We start from the raw sequence: 22,354 nt of genomic DNA on the forward strand, positions 1-22,354 counted from the left end.
GTAGAGAAGGAATTAGATTAGGAGAATGGATGAAGAGGCAGATGGAATGCAATGTTTGGAAATGTATGGTCATACACTTTTGTAGAAGAAATGAAAGCAGACTACTTTCTAAATGGAGATAAATTTCAAAAATCGGAGGTGCAAAGGGATTTGGGAGTTCCTAAGGTTAATTTACAGGTCGAGTCGGTGGTGAGGAAGGCAAATGCAATGTTAGCATTCATTACTTGAAGAGGACTAGAATATAAAAGGATGTAATGTTGAGGCTTTATAAAGCATCAGTGAGGCCTCACAGAGTACTGTGAGCAGTTTTAGGCCCCCTATCTTATAAAGGATGTGCTGACATTGGAGAAGGTTCAAAGGAAGTTCATGAAAATTATTCCAGGATTGAAAGGCTCGTCATAGGAGGAACATTTGATGGCTCTGGGCCTGTACTCACTGTAATTCAGAAGAATGAGGGGCGATCTCATCGAAACCTGTCAAATGTTGAAAGATCTTGATAAGAGTGGATGTGGAGAAAATATTTCCTGTAGTGGAGGAATCGAAGACCAGAGGACACACTCTCAAAATAGAAGGGATCCTTTTAGAGCAGAGTGAGAAGCAATTTTTTTTTTAAACCATAGAGTGGTGAATCTGTAGAATTTGTTGCCAGATGTGGCTGTGGAGGTCAAGTCAATGGGTATATTTAAGGCAGAGGTTGATTGATTCTTGATTAGTCAGGGCATGAAGGGATATGGGGAGAAGGCAGGAGATTGGGACTGAAGGGGAAAATGGGTCAGCCATGATGAAATGTCAGAACAGACGATGCGCCAAATGGTCTAATTCTGCTCCTATATCTTATTGTCTTATGTCTGAGGATGATGCTGTATTTGCTATGAATGTAAAGCTATGAATATTCTCAAGATCACAGAAAACTGTGCAAAGAGCAAAAAAAAAGAAAGAACATTAAAATGGTTCTAGACATTTTAGAGATTGGACAGTGCTCAAAGGCCATACAAATTGGCTTCAATTGTTTGAACATCAAAAAGGTTAAGTTATTTATACTTACAACAGTTATTTATATTAACAAGCACATCACAAGCGGGAGTTCTAAATGAACAATGATCCACTGGATTGAGATGAATAAATTTAGAAATAGGTGAAATAGTTGACATTTAACTAGTCTGAGAAGCATGCAGCCATCTTAACTACCAGTGCCTACCACTCAGATTCTCATGCTGCAATACATTTGCACTTAATAGCCACAAATACTTGAGTTCAGAAACCCAAGGAAAACTTTGTGACTGGTATCAGTTTCCAACTGAAGGTCATTATTCATGTGGTTAGATAGTGTAACATCAGTGCAAGGTTTTTATTGGAATCCTACTAATTTGAATGTGTTCTCATTGTAACACAAGAGGCCAATCATTTACAGACTTTCTAATTCCAAATAATGCAGTTCAATATAATAACATTCAAATATTTTACTAGCGCCACCACATCCAGTCAACTGGATGTTAAGCAGAGAAACATAATGAATGAATTATTGCAAATCCCAAAGAAGTGTCTTAGCACGAAAGGTTGACTGCTTACTCATTTCCATAAGAAGCTGCCTGACCTGCTGGGTTCCTCCAGCATTTTGTGTGTGTTGCTCTGGATTTTCAGCAACTGCAGAATCTCTAGTGTTATAATTTTGTGTCAACCTCCTGATGTTTGGAAGCAATGTAAATAGGAGAGCAAAGTACTGCAGGCAAGCTAACTCAATGAACAGCCCAAGTGCTGGTATCCTACTTCCTCATGCTGCTACTGGAACAACACTTCTGCTCTAGAATAAACATTTCCAACTATGATGCAGTTGGGGAGAGAGATTGTGGTGGTTGATGGTAATGCTGTCGTGGAACGGAAGCAAATCACGCTTAGTCCAAAATACTTTAAATACGTTTCCACTGTAATCACTATTACCACCATATTTATTCATGGTATCAAGATAATTAGCTCTGTAACTGTTTTTCCCTACAGAGATGTGGAAGCTTTTAGGTACACCAAGATTTTATAAATCCTACTAAAATTTAAAAAAAAAAACTGTTCTAAAAGGTCACACGAACAGGAAAGAAAATAAGGAAACCACACCTATCTTTCTCGCTCGCTTTGTTTTAAATAAAGTCACAATCGTAATGAAGCTGGCAAATTGCTTTCCACCAAGATACCACACATACATTTGCACTGGCATTCTTATTTTTTGTTTCAAACCTTCAGTGACCATTTGAATTTATATCATCAAATTGAATTGTCCCATACTTTAACAAGTGATTTAGACAGATGTATATCTGAACTTATGGAGGTGATTTTAATCTAGTTCACCTTGCTGAAGATGTATGGAATTGGGAGGAGTGTCAATTTCACATTCTACTCAATTATTACTGACTTCTGAATTTAATGAAGAACAAAAAGGGGAATGTAAAACTAACACTGTATCCAATACAGTCGCTTCCCAACAGATAATCCTCATCGACAGTTCAGTCTGTAAATTTGCCAGGCAATGCCAGAATTCACAGTACAAGCACATGGACTTGGATAATATAAGCATGACAGTGCCTCTACCTCCTTAGGAGTTCAGAGAAAACTTTTACAAACTTCTATAGCGTAGTGGAGAGTGTATTGACTGACTGCATCATTGCCTGGTATGGAAACACCAATGACTTTGAATGGAAAATCCTACAAAAGGTGGTGGATTCAGCACAGAACATCACAGGTAAAGCCCTCCCAATTACTGAGCACATCTGCATGAAACGCTGTCATAGGAAAGCAGAATCAAAGATCCTCACCATCCAGACCATGCTCTCTTCTTGCTGCTATCATCAGGTAGAAGGTAGCAGAGCCTCAGGACTCGTACCACCACGTATAAGAATAGTTACTATCTCTCAACCATCAGGTTCTTGAACAAAAGAGGATAACTACACATCTACTGAGATGTTTCTACAATCAATCATGTCACTTTAAGGACTCTTTATCTAGTTATTTCATGCTCTCATTACTTACTGCTATTTATTTATATTTGTAGTTTGTTGTCCTAGTTATTTTTCTAAAGAGTTGCAAAGTAAGCCCGCAAGAAAAAGAACCTCAGGGTTGTATGTGGCGACATACATGTACTCTGATAATACAATATACTTTGAACTTTGACTTGACTCTTGCAAGATTTATTTCCGTAATTTTAATTAAAATATACACACATCTTCCAGGAAAGACAAGATGAGAGCATCATCTAATGTACTGTTGTATTATTAAAATCTCTTAACCATTTCAAATGAAGACAGGCTTAACAGTGCACGTTTGTGTAAAGCTGCAGCATATTGGAAAAGGATGACTTCACTGGATTAAAATTCAAAAAGCTGTGCTACTTACAGTGCACAATTCTATCAGAAAATGGACACTTTGTAATTCCCATATTATCTTCAAGATTTCCAAATTAAGTATGTACTCTTACATAATTCTTACAGAAACATTTTACATTTGATTTTTAAAAAGCACATTTTAAAAAGCTATTATATCTACACTTAAAATATTTCTCCAAATTACATTTCCCACTTCAATTGCTCACAGAAAATCTACAAAGAACACATTTTTACCATACTTGGGTTTCACAAAATAGAGCTCCAAGTTCAGTTTGTCATGCTAAAAGCCCAGGATGCTGCCTTCAAGTCCAGTGACATAACAGCTCTTAGAGGAGCCGGGGAAAACTTCATCTTGGGTATCAGGAGGGCAAAGGATGCCTATGCGCAAAAATTTCAGGAACATTACTATGCAAGAAAAAACAGCATTGACTGCACTAGTGACACCTCCCTCTCTGACGCTCTAAACAACTTTTATGCACACTTCGTGGTATAACACCGGTCATAGAAGCTACCCACCTCCCAGGTGAGAAGCCACTCTCTGTAACAGCAGCAGACGTGAGAAGGACTCTACAGAGAGTCAACCCTCATAAGGCAGCTGGGCCAGACAACATACCAAATTAAGTACTCAGAGTGTGCATGCTAACTCACTGACGTCCTTCTTCATGGATATTTTCAACACATCACTTAACCAAGCTGCTGTCCTCATATGCTTCAAATCTACCACCGTAATCCCTGTACCAAACACCACTTTCCTAACTAAATGACTACCGCACGGTGGCACTAGTGCCAATCATCATGAAGTACTTTGAATGGTTGATAACAGCACACATCAAAATCTCAATTCCTGCCAAATTGGACACATCAATATTCTTACCAACACAACAGTTCTACAACAGATGCCACAGCATTTGTCATGCTCTGGTCTTGACACACCTAGAAAACAAGGAGACTCATGTCAGAATGCCATTCCTGGATTACAGCTTGGCATTTAACACTATTGTCCCAAAGACTTTGGTAAACAATCTCCTACTCCTCAGTCTAAATACACCAACTGGGTGTTGGACTTCCTGATGAACAGACTTCAGATAGGCAGGATGCACAACTGCTCCTCCCTCTTCATCATTCTTGATACAGGTGACCCCCAAGGCTGTGTGTTGAGCTCTCAGCCCGCTGCTGTACACTCTGCTCACATACAGCAGCATGCAAAAGTTTGGGCACCCCTGGTTCAAGTTTCTGTTACTGTGAATAGCTAAGTGAGTAAAAGATGACCTGATTTCCAAAAGGCATAAAGTTAAAGATGACATATTTCTTTAATATTTTTAAACAGAATTACTTTTTTATTTCCATCTTTTACAGTTTCAAAGTAACAAAAAAGGAAAAGGGACTGAAGCAAAAGTTTGGGCACGCTGCACGGTCAGTACTTAGTAACACCCCCTTTGGCAAGTCTCACAGTTTGTAAACACTTTCTGTAGCCAGCTAAGTCTTTCAATTCTTGTTTAGGGGATTTTCGCCCATTCTTCCATAGAACCATAGAACATTACAGCAGAGAAACAGGACTTTTGGCACTTCTTGGCTGTGCTGAACCATTTTTCTGCCTAGTCCCACTGACCTGCACCTGGGCCATATCCCTCCAAACCCCTCTCATCCATATACCTGTCCAAGTTTTTCTTAAATGTTAAAAGTGAGCCCGCATTCACCACTTCATCTGGCAGCTCATTCCACACTCCCACCACTATCTGCGTGAAGAAGCCCCCCTAATGTTCCCTTTAAACTTTCCCCCTTCACCATTAACCCATGACCTCTGGTTTTTTTCTCCCCTGGCCTCAGTGGAAAAAGCCTGCTTGCATTCACTCTATCTATACCCATCATAATTTTATACACCTCTATCAAATCACCCCTCATTCTCCTACACTCCAGGGAATGAAGTCCTAACCTATTCAACCTTTCTCTGTAACTCGGTTTCTCAAGTCCCGGCAACATCCTTGTAAACCTTCTCTGCATTCTTTCAACCTTATTAATATCCTTCCTGTAATTTGGTGACCAAAACTGCACACAATACTCCAAATTCGGTCTCACCAATGTCTTATACAACCTCACCATTACATTCCAACTCTTATACTCAATACTTTGATTTATAAAGGCCAATGTACCAAAAGCTCTCTTTACAACCCTATCTACTTGTGACACCACTTTTAGGGAATTAAGTATCTGTACTCCCAGATCTCTGTTCTACTGCACTCCTCAGTGTCTTACCATTTACCTTGTATGTTCTACCGTGGTTTGACCTTCCGAAGTGCAATACCTCACACTTGTCCGCATTAAACTCCATCTGCCATTTCTCTGCCTGTTCCTCCAACTGGTCCAAATCCCTCTGCAAGCTTTCAAAACCTTCCTCACTGTCCACTACACCTCCAATCTTTGTATCATCAGCAAATTTGCTGATCCAATTTGCCACATTATCATCCAGATCATTGATATAGATGACAAATAACAATGGACCCAGCACTAATCCCTGAGGCACACACTAGTCACAGGCCTCCACTCAGAGTAGCAATCCTCCACTACCACTCTCTGGCTTCTTCCATTGAGCCAATGTCTAATCCAATTTACTACCTCTCCATGTATACCTAGACTGAATCTTCCTAACTAACCTCCCATGCGAGACCTTGTCAAAGGTCTTACTGGAGTCCATGTAGACAACATCCACTGCCTTCCCTTCATCCACTTTCTTTTTTTTTTTTTTTTTTTAAACTTTTTTTTTATTGTTTTCAAATTGTTACAGAATAAATGTGCATGAAAAAAAAAAATGTTACCCAGCCCCCTCCCCTTAACCCCTCCCCCCTAACATCCCTATTAAAAAAATAAGAAAGAGAAAAAAAAAGGGAATGCCTGGATGTTGGAAGATCCCCACATACTCCACGGAGTTCTCATTTTTTTTTTTTTTATATGTTAAAGTTCTTTTTCTTTTCAATCTATAATAATACCTAATCTTTCCACTTTCGTGGTATCCTGGGAAATCTTTATAAAAGTCTCCATGTTGCTATGTGTGTCCCCACCATTCATCCAGGCAAAAAGATAGAAAAAAATTAAAATGTAAAGGAAAAAAAAAATACCCCCCTACTAATGTTGTGGAAAAAAGACACAACATTACCCCCCTCTGCTGTACGGGTCATGGCAACCGCCATGATTACACACGTGAATCCCGCAGTAACCGATCCACAGCCTCCCAGCTCCCCCGCAACATAAAAAAGTATATGTATAAGAAGAGAAAAAAAAAAATACTATTCTCATTTAGTATTTCTAAAATTTTGCTTTTCTCTTCTGTAATATCCATAAATGTCCATCACTTCTGTTCCTTGGTTCTATCTTCATCTTTAATCCATTACGTTTGGAAGCCTCTATGTGTAGTTAGCGAATAGATGGAAGTTCTTGTACAAACTCCTCCGCTTTTCGATAGTCGGAAAAAAAAAATTTTCTGTCCTCAAAAAAAATTATCAGTGTTGCTGGATGACGCATTGTAAATTTATAACCCTTTTCCCATAAGGCTTTTTTCGCTGGGTTAAATTCCTTCCTTCTCTTCAACAGGTTGTAACTTATATCAGGATAAAAAAGAATTGGTTTCCCTGCTATCATCAGTGGCCCGTTTCTATTTTTGGCACTTTGGGCAGCGGCCTTCAGGATCTTTTCTTTGTCTTGGTATCGTAAGCATTTTATCAAAATTGATCGTGGGTTTTGGTCAGCTCGAGGTCTTGACCTTAAAGATCTATGCGCCCATTCAATCTCAATTGGAGTTTCTCTTTCCATTTTCAATTTTTTAGGGATCCATTTCTGAAAAAAATTTATTGGATCTTCTCCTTCTATATCTTCTTTAAGTCCAACAATTTTAATATTATTTCGTCTACTGAGATTTTCAAGCTTATCAATTTTTTCCATAAATTGTTTTCTTTCTGATGTCCAAGCAGTATTTTCCTTTTCCATTTTGTCCATTCTTTCAACCATGTCTTCCGTTGTAGTTTCCAAGTCCGTAATTCTTTTTTCCATTTTTTCCTGTCTCTTTGTCATTTTATCAAGCATAGTCTCCATATTGGTTATTTTTTTTTCGAGTTTTTTTTGGTTATTTTTAATTACTTTTAATGTGTCTAATTTACGCATTATTTGCCTCAAAGTCTTTTCTATATTTCTAGAAGGACTTTTACCTCCTTCAGCTGATCCTTCCGAGAGATTTGACTCTCCCTCCGATTCGCAATCACTTTCAGTTGCAGTGGTAGCTGGGCTTTGTAGTTCTTTTTGTTCCTGTTTGCGCATGGTCCATCCTTCGCGTTTGCGCAGTTCACGATGGTTTTTTCCTTTGGAAGTGGCAAGCGTTGCCACCATCTCCTGTTCAATATCACCGGCGATACAATGTACCTGAGATCGCGGCTCCTCGGTAGACGTGGGCCTCGCTCTTGTTCCAGCTTGCGTAGTCTTCCCGGTATTAGTTTTCTTCATCTTCTTTCCTTGAGGCATAGCTTGACACAGTCCGGAGTCGTTTATAAGCAACTTTTAGAGAGTATTGACTAACTTTTCTTCATTTAAACATTAATTTATTAACTTTTTACGGGAGAGCTGGGTCCCTGCGTCTCGATCCTACGTCATCACGTGATGTCCCCCCTTCATCCACTTTCTTGGTAACTTCCTTGAAAAACCCTAATAGATTGGTTAAACATGACCTACCATGCACAAAGCCATGCTGACTGTTTCTAATAAGACCCTGTCTATCCAAATTCTTGTAGATCCTATCTCTTAGTCCTCCTTCCAATAATTTACCTACTATCAATATCAAACTTGCTGGCTTATAATTTCCCGGCTTACTTTTTGAGCCTTTTTTAAACAATGGAACTACATGAGCTATCCTCCAATCCTCCAGCACCTGACCGGTGGATATCGACATTTTAAATATTTCTGCCAGGACCCCTGCAACTTCAACCTAGTCTCCCTCAAGGTCCGAGGGAATACCCTGTCAGGTCCTGGGGATTTATCTACTCTGATTTGCTTCAAGACAGCAAGCACCTCCTCCTCTTTAATCTGTATAAGTTCCATGACCTCCCTACTTGTTTGCCTTGTTTCCTTAGTAAATACAGATGCAAAAAACCCATTTAATATCTCTCCCATTTCTTTCAGTTCCATACATAGTCGACCATCCTGATCTTCAAGAGGCCCAATTTTATCCCTTACTATCCTTTTGCTCTTAACATATCTGTAGAAGCTCTTGGGATTATCCTTCACCCTGACTGCCAAAGCAACCTCATGTCTTCTTTTAGCCCTCCTGTTTTCTTTCTTAAGTATTTTCTTACTATTTTTATACTCCTCAAGCATCTTATTTCCTCCCTGTTGCCTATACATGTTATACATCTCTCGCTTCTTCTTTACCAGAGTTCCAATATCCATTGAGAACCAAGATTCCTTATTCTTATTCGTTTTGCCTTTAACCCTGACAGGAACGTACAAACTCCGCACTCTCAAAATTTCTCCTTTGAAGGCCTCCCACTTACCAATCACATCCTTGCCAGAGAACAACCTGTCCCAATCTATGCTTTTTTGATCCTTCCTCATTTCTTCAAAATTGGCCCCTTTTTCCAGTTTAGAACTTCAACCCGAGGACCAGATCTATCTTTATCCATGATCAAGTTGAAACTAATGATGTTATGATCACTGGAACCAAAGTGTTCCCCGACACACACTTTCGTCACCTGCCCTAACTCATTTCCTAGTAGGAGATCTAATACTGCATCCTCCCTAGTTGGTACATCTATATATTGATTAAGAAAAATTTCCTGAACACATTTCACAAACTCTAACCCATCTAGACCTTTAACAGTATGAGAGTCTCAATCAATGTGTGGAAAATTAAAATCCCCTACAATCACAACTTTGTCTCTTGCAGTTGTCTGTTATCTCTCTGCAGATTTGCTCCTCCAATTCTCGCTATTGAGTGGTCTATAATACAACCCTATTAGTGTGGTCATACCTTTCCTGTTTCTCAGCTCCACCCATATGGCCTCAGTGGACAAGCCCTCTAATCTTCCCTGCCGAAGCACTGCTGTAATATTTTCCCTGACTAGCAAAGCCACCCTTCATCCCTCTGCCTCTATCACATCTGAAACATCAGAACCCTGGAACATTGATCTGCCAGTCCTGCCCCTCCTGTAGCCAAGTTTCAGTAATGGCTAGGATGTCATAATTCCATGTGTCAATCCAGGCCCTCAGCTCATCTGCCTTTCCCACAATATACTCCTTGCATTGAAATATACACACATCAAAATATACACACCTTGCAAAAGGCTTCTAGTTCTGTCAGATTCTTGGGCCGTCTTGCATGCACTGCTCTTTTGAGGTCTATTCACAGATTTTTGATGATGTTTAGGTCAGAGGACTGTGAGGGCCATGGCAAAACCTTCAGCTTGCGCTTCTTGAGGTAGTTCAGTGTGGATTTTGAGGTGTGTTTAGGATTATTGTCCTGTTGTAGAAGCCATCCTCTTTTCATCTTCAGCTTTTTTTTTTTAAACAGACAGTGTGATGTTTGTTTCCAGAATTTGCTGATATTTAATTGAATTCATTCTTCCCTCTACCAGTGAAATGTTCCCTATGCCACTGGCTGCAACACAAGCCCAAAGCATGATCGATCCACCCCCGTGATTAACAGTTGGAGAGGTATTCCTTTCATGAAGTTCTGCACCCTTTTTCCTCCAAACATACCTTTGCTCATTGCGGCCAAAATGTTCTATTTTAACTTCATCAGTCCACAGAACCTTGTTTCCAAAATGCATCAGGCTTGTTCAGATGTTCCTTTGCAAACTTCTGACGCTGAATTTTGTGGTGAGGATGCAGGAAAGGTTTTCTTCTGATGACTCTTCCATGAAAGTCATATTTGTGCAGGTGTCGTTGCACAGTGGAACAGTGCACCACCAGTCCAGTCTACTAAATCTTCCTGAAAGTCTTTTACACTCAAATGGGGGTTTTGATTTGCCTTTCTAGCAATCCTATGAGCAGTTCTCTTGGAAAGTTTTCTTGGTCTTCCAGACCTCAACTTGACCTCCACCGTTCCTGTTAACTGCCATTTCTTAATTACATTACTAACTGAGGAAACAGCTACCTGAAAATGCTTTGCTATCTTCTTATAGTCTTCTCCTTCTTTGTGGGCATCATTCATTTTAATTTTCAGTGTGCTAGGCAGCTGCTTAGAGGAGCCCATGGCTGCTGATTGTTGGGACAAGGTTTGAGGAGTCTGGATATTTATAAAGCTTCGAAATTTGCATCACCTGGCCTTTCCTAACGATGATTGTGAACAAGCCATTGCCCTAATAAGCTAATTAAGGTCTGAGACCTTGGTAAAAGTTATCTGAGAGCTCAAACTTTTGCATGGTGCTCCTTTCCTTTTCCCCCACTCTAAAAATTGTACAAAACAAAAATAATACACTAATCTTGCTTAAAATATTGAAAAGAATGTGTCATCTTTAACTTTATGACTTTTGGAGATCAGTTCATCTTCTACTCACTTAACTATTCACAGTAACAGAAATTTTGACCAGGGGTGCCCAAACTTTTGCATGCCACTGTATGGCTGCACAGCCAAACACATGAGTAATCGCATCATCAAGTTCATTGATGACACAACAGGTGACTGGGCTCATCACAAACAATGATGAGTGCCTCCAGAGAGGAGGTGAAGGAGCTTGAGGACTAGTCTCAGGCAAATAACCATTTTTGACGTCATTCTGGTTCCCAATCAGTGGTGGGAGTAATGTAGAGAGGAGGTTTCTTGCAGCTTGGCGGCGCTCATTTAAAAGGAGAGCTTTGTGGGCGTTCTCTGTCATTCCAGAGTTACAGGGAAGTAGTCATCCCTAAGATGCAGGGGAGAGGTAGCTGTGTGACTGTCATGAGAAGGAATGGGACAAATGGGTAGCTACAGCAGAGCACGCCTGTGGCCGTTCCCTCAATAATAAATATACCATTATGGATACTGTATAGTGGATCACCTCCCAGGGGAATACAAGGGAGGCCAGGTTACTGGCACTGAACATGGACCTGTGGTGCAGCAGGGAAAGAGAAAGAGAGGCATGTCAGAGGAACAGACAGGAGATTCCGTGGATGTAAACAGGACACCCAAATGGTATGTTGCCTCCCAGGTCCCAGGGTCAGGGATTTCTTGGATCATGTCCACAGCATTTTGGAAGCGGAGGAGGAGCAGCCAGATGTCTTGATACATATTGGTACCAATGACATAGGAAGGAAAAGCAAAGAGGGACTGAAGAGAGAATTTGGAGAGCTAGGCAGAAAGTGAGAAGCAGGATCTCCAGGGAAGGAATTTTGGATTGCTACCTATGCCATGTACCAGTGAGTGGAGAAAAAAAAAGTGATTTGGCAGTTAAATGTCTGACTGAGAAGCTGGTGCAGGGGGTGGAGCTTCAGATTCTTCTATCATTGGGATCTCTTCTGCGGGAGGCATAACTTGTACCAAATAAATGGGTTACACCTGAACCCGAGGGGGCCAATATTCTCATGGGCAGGTTTGTTAGGAGCGTTGGGGAGGGTTTAAACTAATTTGGCAGGGGGATGAGAACCAGAGTTAAGGGACTCAGTTTAGGATGGATGATAAAAAAGCAAAGAATACATGCAGTCAGACTGTTAGTAAGGGCAGGCAGGTGATAGAACAAAATTGCAGCCAGCAGGGCAAGTACCCGTGCATTAGGAATGTAGAACCAAAAAATGTAGCAAATACAGTACTCGAAGTGTATATCTCAATGCACAGGGTACAATAAAAAAAGGTGGATGATCTTATTGCACTTTTACAGATAGTCAGGTATAATGTGACCATCACTGAATGGTGGCTGAAGGATGGCTGTAGTTGGGAGCCGAATGTCGAAGGCTACACATCGTATCAGAGGGACAGGAAGGGAAGCAGAGGGGGAGACATAGTTCTGCTGGTAAAGAACGGTATCAAATCATCAGAAAGGCATGACATAGAATAAGATGTTGAATCCATGTGGGTTGAGTTGCGAAACTGCAAGAGTAAAAGGACCCTGGTGGCAGTTATATACAGGCCTCCAGACAGTAGCTGGGACGTGGACCACTGAATACAACAGGGAAGTGTCAAAAGGGCAGTGTTACAATAGTCATGGGAGATCTTAACATGCAAGTAGATTGGGAGAGAAAAAAAAAAATCAGGATGGTAATGGATTTCAAGAGAGTGAATTTGTTGAATGCCTATGAGATTGCTTTCTAAAGCAGCTTGTCATTGAGCCTACAAGGAAATCAGCTATACTGGATTGGGTGTTATGTAATGAACTGGGGGTGATTAGGGGGCTACAGATAAAGGAACCCTTAGGAGGCAGTGATCACAATGTGATTGAGTTCAACTTGAAATCTGATAGGGAGAAAGTGAAGTCTGAAATAGCAGTATTGCAGTGGAGTTAAGGAAATTACAGTGGTACGAGAGAGGAGCTGGCCAAAGTAAATTGGAAGGAGATGCTGGAAGGAATGACAGCAAAGCCACAATGGCTTCAGTTTCTGAGAAAAACGAGGAAAGTGTAGGATAGATGTATTCCAAAAACAAAGAAATACTCAATGGCAAAATAGTACAACTGTAGCTGACAATGGAAGTCAAAGCTAATGTAAAAACAAAAGAGGGCATAAAACAAAGCAAAAATTAGCAGGAAGATAGAGGATTGGGAAGCTTTTTAAAACCTACAGAAAGCAAATTTAAAATTATTTGGAGGGAAAAGATGTAATATTAAGCAAGCTAGAAAACAATATCAAGATGGATAGAAAAAGCTTTTTTCAAGTATATAAAAAAAATTAAATGAGATGAAAGTGGATATAGGACTGCTAGAAAATGAGGCTAGAGAAAGAATAATAGGACAAAGAGATGGCAGATGAACTGAGTATTTTCGATCAACCTTCACTGTGGAAGACACCTGCCAGGTGTTGAAGGATGTGAGAGAAGAGCAGTTACTATAACAAGAGAAAGTGCTCAAAAAGCTAAAAGACCCAAAGATGCACCCTAGGGTTCTGAACAAGGTGGCAGTAGAGATTGTGGAGGCATTAGTAACGATCTTTCAAGAATCATTGGATTCTGACCTGGTTTCGGAGGACTGGAAAATTGCAAGTGTTACTCCACTCTTTAAGAAAGGAGGAAGATGGGAAGATGTTGGAATCAATTGTTAAGGATGAGCTCATGGAGTACAGGACAAGATATGACAAAGTTAGTAGTTTCCTTAAGGGAAAATCTTGCCTGACAAACCTATTGGGATTTTTTGAGGAGATTATAAGTAATATAGATAAAGGGGATGCAGTGGATGTTGTATATTTGGATTTTCAGAAGGCTTTTGACAAGGTGCCACATAAGGCTGCTTACCAAGTTGAGAATCCATAATATTACGGAAAAGTTACTATCACGATTACAGCATTGGCTGACTGGCAGGAGGCAGCGAGTGGGAATAAAAGAATCCTTTATTAGTTGGCTGCCTGTGATTAGTGGTGTTCCACAGGGTCAGTGTCGGGACTGCTTCTTTTTATGCTGTATATCAATGATTTAGATGATGGAATAGATGGCTTTGTTGCCAAGTTTGCAGAAGATACAAAGATTGGTGGAGGGGCAGGTAATATAATAATAACAAGAAGGGTGTATAAGGACTTAGACAGATTAGGAGGATGGGCAAGAAAATGGCATATGAAATACAAAGTTGGAAAATGCACAGTCATGCACTTTGGCAGAAGAAATAAATGTACAGACCATATTATAAACAGGGAGAAAATTCTAAACATCTGAGATGCAAAGGGACTTGGGGGTGTTCTGCACAAGGACTCCCAAAGTTAGCTTGCAGATGGTGAGGAAGGCGAATGCAGTGTTAGCATTCATTTCAAGAGGTCTTGAATACAAGAGTAGGAATGATGCTGAAGCTTTATAAGGCACTGATGAGGACTCACCTTGAGCAGTGTGAACAGTTTTGGGCTCCTCATCTCAGAAAAGCTGTGCTGGCATTGGAGAGGGTTCAGAGAAAAAAGTTCACAAGGATGATCTGGGAATTAAAGGGTTATCACACAAGGTACGTTTGATGGCTCTGGGTCTGTACTTGTTGGAATTTAGAAGGATGATGGGGGCTGAGGGAGATCTCATTGAAACCTTTTAAATGTTAAAGGGCCCAGACAGAGTAGATGTGGAAAGGATGTTTCCCCATGGTGGGGGTACAGCCTCAGAATAGAGGGGCATCCATTTAAAACAGAGAGGCAGAGAAATTTCTTTAGCTAGAGGATGGTGAATTTGTGGAATTTGTTACCACAGGCAGCTGTGGATGCCAGGTCATTGGATGTATTTAAGGCAGAGATTGATAGGTTCTTGATTGGAGGCGGCATCAAAAGTTAGGGGCAGAAGGCCGGGGAGTGGGGTGGAAGAGGGGAAAAAAAGGATCAGCCATGATTGAGTGGTGGAGCAGACTCGATGGGCTCAATGTCCCAATTCTGCTTCTATGCCTTATGGTCTTTTCCTCAATGTTAACACAAAGGAGATGATTATCGAATTCACAAGAACTGAAAACACACACAACCCCCTTTACATCAGCAGCACAGCAGTAGAAATTGAAGAGAGCTGGATTTTGTATGTTCATACTCTGTCATTCTAAAGGTGCACAATAGAGAGCATCCTCAAGCTGCATCACTGCTTGGTATGGAAATTGCACTGTGGTGGACAGGAAGGCTCTATAATGGGTAGTCAAAACTGGCCAATGCATCACTGGCACTGACCAATCCACCATCAAAGACATACTTACAGAAAGGTGCCGGAAAAGGGTCAGTAATATCATGAACTCAAACTGTCTCATAAACCTCTCTCATAAACTGTCTTTCCCATTCCCATCAGAGAGGAGGCCATGTACAGGACCAGCAGAATTGAAAACAGTTACTTTCCCTAAACAGGCTGATTAACACCTTCACCGACTAGCTTTCACCACTGCTCTGTTATTTCCTGTCAGAATCCTTAGGTACAGCCTAGCATCACTTTATGGACATACAATCAATGCTATGGATTTATAAATCTTTTAAAATTATTTTTATTGTTGTTTTTCTAACCTGTTTCTGTGCTGCATTGGATCAGGAGTAACAATTCTGTTTTTCTTTACACTTGTGTATAGGAAATGACATTAAACAATCTTGAATCAGTGTCACATGAACACGTGGATGTGATAATCAAATACATTGGCTCTCATTGAACACATGAAGTTTGAGATGAACGCACAACTGCAATGGATTATTACTGAAATATGAGGTTTATGATCAAATTAATTGGCAAAAAGTTATTTTATCTATAAAGATCATGCACTTTTAATTCTGTTTATTACTGGTTTCTCTCTGGGCCATGGAAGCTTTGAAACAAAATTTAAAGTAAACTGACATCCTTACACTAAAGTTATAACTTAAATACATACTCTTTTAATACAACCCTAAGATACACATTAGTATTTTGCCTTTACTGATTAGTGATTCCCAAAACATTTGTGAGAATGTGGAGAACTCAGAAAATGTGAAGCTCGGGTGGTTGATGGTTAGTTTGAGTTCTCTGAATTTGACAATTTACTTGCAAACATTTTGTCACTATACAAGGAGACATCATCAGTGTGCTGTTAATTGTGGTGTGTCCTCTGATGGCTTGGCTTTTACACAATTATCGATCAGTTGATTGGTCGTCATTTAAGAAACCGATAGTGATGTGGGAGGAAATCCTGTTGTTGATTTGTTCACCACACAACCAATCAACAAAGAGATTTCTTCCCGACATCACAATTGATTTCTGAAATGAAAGCCAATCAGCTGACAAGGCCATACATTGAGGACATAGCACAATCAACAGTGCACTGGCAATGTCTTCTCGCATGACGACGAGATGTGAGTAAAATGCCAAGATCTGAGAACAACTCAACCTAACCAATATGGAGAACATTCACCTTACATGCCAGAAGACCCTAGTGCAACTCTGGGTGGAAACACTGTCCTTCCTTGTGCTGTGCATGGTTTTTGGTACTGTGTTTTGCACCTTTGCCCTGAAGTAACACTGTTTCATTAGGCTGTATTCATACGCATTCATGTAAGGTTGAATAACAATTAAACTTAAACTTGATTATTTGTGAATCAAACAAATTCAGCAATAAAGCTATGCTAACAATACACTGCAAGAAGCAATGACTGACAACTGAATTATTTATGAATAATTTTCTACGAATCTTGGTAACGACTTGCGCATGACCTGGAAGCTTTCATATGAGTATTTTTAATATTCACCTGATGTGTTGACTGGACCTCAGATTCTAGTTTCATCTAAACTCTGAATACTTACTAATAGATCATCTTCAGAAGACAAAAAGAAAAAAAATCAAATCCATTCTATTCAGTAAATAATCAAGTGGAAACTGTACAATTGAAGATGGCCTCTAATTACTTATACAATTTCCATTTAATATCTCCAGCATGCTGTTAGACACCAAGGAGAAGTACAAACACCTAAAATTAGTCTGAAGTTAGTTTCCTTATTGTAGCTCTATTACTGAGGTCATCATGTATTTAAAAGTAAAATTGAAACGAGCACCAGCTGTCAAAAGAGTGACTACTACACCAACAGAGAAGTACAAGGGAAACATTAGGGATCAGATTCATTGACAAACAAAAATCAGCTTTCAAATAACTGGTCCTTTCCAGAATACAGTGCTGCCATCTTGCAATTTTTAAATTGGACTATGTTCACCATGAACTCTGTAAATTACGGCACTTCTATTTTGCCAACTACCAATCCTATGAGACAATTTCGTCTGGAAGGAAACAACCTCTGAAACTAATGGGTTAATGCTCCAAAATCCTACTTTGCAGCAGCCATGAACTTCATTTATGCCAAGAATGTAACAAATCTGTTCAATATTTTAATGCAGCCAATATAGTGAAATTGCTGTGCAATTCTACAAAATTATTTTGCCCAAATTAAAAGGAAAAAGTCATAACCCATTTGGAAATATAGGCCCTACTATACAAGAATTGCAAATATTTTTCAGAAGACACTGTACATAACAGCTTGTTTGGTTGACCCAGCTTGAAAAATTCAAAGATTAGATTTTATCCTAAAAGGAAGAACTAGCATTCACAGAGCATCTTTTACAAGATCAGGACATGTCCAATCATTTCAGTCAGTGAAGTACTTTTGATTATTGTAATACAAAAGAAAATGCCAATTATTTTTGAGGGAGTGATCAGAAGAGAATATCAAATATTACCATGGCATCAAGTACAATTATGTTATCTGTATTTTAAGAGATAACGCTACCCAAGCAATTCCTCTTCCCACCCCACAAGTGGGAATTGGAATGAGGAAGAGGGCTAGCTTCTCAACATTGATTGATTTCAGGTCTGTTTACAGCTATCCTCTGATTCAGCCACACACACAAATGCTGGATGAATTCAACAAGTCAGGCAGTATCAATGGAGGGGCATTAACAGTCTTCGTTTTGAGCTGAGACACGTCAGCAGGACTGGAAAGGAAGGGGGAAGAAGCTAGTCCGAATGAAGGATCTTTACCCAAAACATCAAATGTTTATTCGCCTCATTTTATTGCTCCCTGATCTGCCAAGTTCCTCCAGTATATTGCTCAAGGTTTCCAACTTCTGCATAATCTTATGCTCTATCATCCAGTTTCCTACACTGGCAAATGAACACAGAACTTTCCAGTCTTTATGATTACAACAGTAATTATCAGAAATCATATAAAATAGATATACTGAATTCTGGTCATTAGAAAGAGTCCACACCAGACCATCACCATTTTACTTTTCAAATAAAATCTGTAATTTTTCTTTTAAAAAAAACCCAGTAGGAATGCCAACTATAGCTTGTCATATTTGGAGACTTGGTGCAATCAAAGAATGGATCTTAATGCACATAGGGCAACTTACCTATGAGGAATCTATGCAACACCATGTGACCTCATCAAAATCCAGGCCAAGAGTAAAGGGTCTGATAAAGAGTCTTCAAAATGAAACATTAAACCCTTCTTTCCATAGATGCTGCCTGACCTGTTGAGAATTTCCAACAATTCCTGCTTCTAACCCAGGCAAAGAAATTAGTAGAGTATTTGGGGTACTGGAGTTGAAAAAAAGTGGAGGCTTGCTTTTCTCAAAATAAATTAAATAGAAGGTCGTGCATCTCCACCTGTCCACCAGGTAAAATTGTGGAGATGAATAGTGCACAATCCACCTGTCTGTACCTTATCTCTCTGTGATAGGACCCAAATTTGAACATTGCGATAAGCAAACATATATGCAGTCATAACATTCCAGTGGGGTTCCTAGCTCCACCTGGAAGCATTCCAGGAAGTTTGAATGTGTCCTTTTTATTCACATAACATTCCTTATTTGAACTAAATCTTTCTTCATACATCCTATTGCATTTGGACAGCTTGAAGGGGACAACTCTAAATTGGTATTCTCAGGCAGAGCAAACCTGTACTTGATCATCATTTCAAAATTGACTGGCGTGAACTCTCATAGCATTTCTTTCCAAGCTCAGTTCAACAGCAACATTTCTAAATGACTCCCCTGACCTGGACTCCAAGATAGTTATTAAATAGAGAAATTTCAGAATGAGGTAACTATTTGGCTCCTAGTGCCCATGTCCACTCTTATATTCACATTCCCTCTTAATAATTAACTTACCAGCTCTTTACTTCACCTCTCCCCCAGTTTCACCCATCACCTGCCACCTTGTACTTCTTCCTCACCCTCCCTCACCTCCTTATTCTGACTTCTCCCATTCTTTTCCAGTTCTGATGAAGGGTCTCGGCCCGAAACTTCGACTGTTTACTCTTTTTCATAGCTGCTGCCTAGCCTGTTGAGTTCCTCCAATGTTTTGTGCATTTTCCCTCCTAATATACTTGTATTTGTTTTATAATTTCTTATCCATTCTCTTTCTAAATGGCATGTCTGAATAGTCACTCATGGCAAAGCATCCCATATAGTATCACCCTCAAAAACCTGTCATACTTAGGTCTTTCAGTAAGAAATTTGGATTTACTCCCTATTTAATAGAATTTCTTAAGTGGCTGCTTTCCTATTGAGACCAATTCCATTTACCACATTACTATTGCTCTTCACAGTTCTCTTGAAATGTTGGTACCTTATCTTCCAACCCTCACCTCTATCAATATTAACTATTTCTCCCACCACATGCAATCATACTAGTTTATCTCAATGTTTTTCTAAATTCCTGACTAACAATTATTCCCAATCTTCTGCTCACAGTGTCCAGGACAGTTAAATTTTATCTCCAGTAACCCTAGAACAGTGCAGGCATGGACGACCCCGATCACTCAGTTTCAAAAATCACTAATCAATTCCAGGCTCTATACTTCCAAGCAATATCTGTTCATTCCGCTTGGAGGTAAATTTCTGAACCATTTCCAAAATAACTAAAATCATCGCCATCTGCATTAGTATTTTCAATATTTTATAGAAACAATAAATGAAAATTACTTTGGTTTTCCAGGTCCAAATTCTGTGTGGTTATGTACACAGGTACGTAACTACATATCGCCAAGTTCATTACTAGACAAGATGAAGAAAGCGTACACTGGGGGCCTTGTGCAATTTGAGAACTGTAAGGCTAGCACACTATTGTACTGGGCAGCATTGGCTTGACCAGACACACCAACAAAAGGCAAACATTCCATTTCCAGTCTCCTCCTTTCCCATTCATCACACAAGGTTTATGAGTTTTGTTCTCTTTTAAATGCACATGCAGTATAGTTTTTTCCCCAATGCTGAAATTATGTCAAAAAAACCTAAATTTTGATACACAAATTTAAAAATGCTGAAAACATAGCAGGCAAATACCCTTAAAAAAGTAAATAATTTAATTGAGGACTGTTTTAATGGAAGCAATATGATACAAATGGAGTTAATAAAATAGCAAGGTGTAAAAAGTTAAATTTGATAAGTAATGCATTGTTGAAGTCAAAGGGGAAATTCCTTAAAATTATTGAGGGCACAGAAATATCCAGCGTTCCTGTATTTAAAAAGGTGACATACTCAAAATGACAGAAGTATTTCAGACAGTCTTCATGCTTACCCTTTGGCTAAAACAGTAGAGGATGAGCAATCCAGAAACTTGCTTGTAGAAACATTGCCAGCACAAGGACCTTTCTTAGTAGACAGATCAAGCACACCATCTGGATAAAGAAATACACACCAATAACCCCAAAATAACAGATATATTGGTAGTGCTCATACTTTTCCCCATCAGATGTAAACCAAACAAAAATACTAAGTAAATAAAATTAATCAAGGATAACAAGCTAACTTTTTGGTGCAAATCCACACCATCAAACTAAGATGCAGCATGATAAGTCACACAATTTAATGCTCAGGCTGAAAATAACAAAGCAATAAACAAACTGCTGGAGGAATTCAGCAGGTCAAGTAACATCTGAGGGGGAAAAAAGCATTTCTCAATCTTTTGAGTTAAGACCCCGCCTCAGGACCAAATTTGTCTGACTTGTGAGTTCCTCCAGCAGTTTGTGAACTTGCTCCAAATTCCAGCATGTGCAGTGCCTGTCTCTTTGAAAATAAAGCATCAGATTAAACTTCCGCAGCAACACACAAAATCCTTGAGGAACTCAGTGGGTCAGGCAGGAGATGTGGTGGTGGGAGGGAAGCCCCCTCCCCTAACATTTTTATACTGGTCATTTCCCTTCTCTTTTCACTCCTGGCTTCTCCCACAAATCCAATATTGAATCCAATTGACTACTTAATCCTGAATGGCAAGTGACTGAACCTTGTAAACCAGCCTTCTGTGCAGGACTTCGTTAAAAGCCTTGTAAAAGTCCATGTGAACAATATCCACCAACTTTCCTTCATTAACCTTCTTGGTAAGCTCAAGACATTAAGATTGGTTAGACATAACCTGTCACACACAAGGCCATGTTGACTATTCATCAGCAGGCCCTGTCTATCCAAATAGATACATGTCCGGTCCCTTAGAATACCTTCCAATAACTTACCCACACTGATGTCAGGTTTACCACCTTATAATTTCTCATCTTAATCTTACAGTCTTCCTTAAAAAAGGGAACAACATTAACTATTCTCCAGCCCTCCGGCACTTCATACTTGGCTAATGATGTTTTAAATATCTGTCCGAGCCTCCCTCAAGGTCTGAGGGACACCTTATCAGGGGAGATTTATCTCCCTTAATTCACCTCAAAACAGCAAACACTTCCTCTCTAATCTGGATATAGTTCATGACTTCACTACCCTTTCCTCAGTTCTGCAGACTCTGTGTCTCTTGAATGAGTACAGATACAAAAAAAATTAGGATCTCCCCCACCCCCCATCTCTTTTGGCTCCATGCATAGGTGACCACACTGATATTCAAGGCGGCCAATTTTGTCAATAGCTATCCTTTTGCTCTTAATATACGGTAGCTATAGAAGCCCTTGTGTTTCTCTTTCACCTTGACTGCAACAGCATACTCTGTGCTTTTTTAGTCCTCTTGACTTCTCTCAAGTGCTCTCTTGCATTTCTTGTATTTCTCAAGAGCTTCATTTCATCCCAACTGCCTAGGCCTGCTAAGTGCCCAGACTTGCCCAAACCTGACATGTACCTCCTCCTTCCTTACCAGAGCCTCAATATCCCTCGATAACCAAAATTCCCCAAGCCAGTTAGCCTTGCCTTTTAACTCCAGGAAACAACCTGTTCCAATATACATCTGCCAGATCACTTCCGATGGCATCAAAACTGGCCTTTCTCCAATTTAGAATTTTAATGCTAAAAGCAATACTATTCTCTTTTATAATAATCTTGAAACTAATGGAATTATGATCATAAGATCCAAAGTGTTCCCCTATAATGCACTGCCACCTTCCTGTCTTAATGGTTAGAGGAGATTCAGCACTGTACTCTCTAATTGGGACCTCTATATGT

The 22,354-nt window shown here is 39.7% G+C and overlaps 1 protein-coding gene across 8 annotated transcripts in view; it reads right to left on the reverse strand.

Annotated features, from left to right (window-relative positions):
* LOC140715176 (uncharacterized) overlaps nucleotides 1-22,354 on the reverse strand; it is a 108,532-nt gene that overhangs the window by 49,884 nt on the left and 36,294 nt on the right. For 7 of the 8 annotated variants that reach the window (XM_073026990.1, XM_073026987.1, XM_073026986.1 and 4 more), the window contains one exon: nucleotides 20,502-20,601. In XM_073026990.1, coding sequence (XP_072883091.1) covers nucleotides 20,502-20,601 — 100 coding nt within the window. Of the gene's footprint in view, nucleotides 1-20,501; nucleotides 20,602-22,354 lie in introns of those variants that run through there. The other variant, XM_073026993.1, reaches the window with a different exon arrangement.

This window comes from Hemitrygon akajei, chromosome 23 (assembly GCF_048418815.1).
Source record: "Hemitrygon akajei chromosome 23, sHemAka1.3, whole genome shotgun sequence".
Lineage (NCBI taxonomy): Eukaryota > Metazoa > Chordata > Chondrichthyes > Myliobatiformes > Dasyatidae > Hemitrygon > Hemitrygon akajei.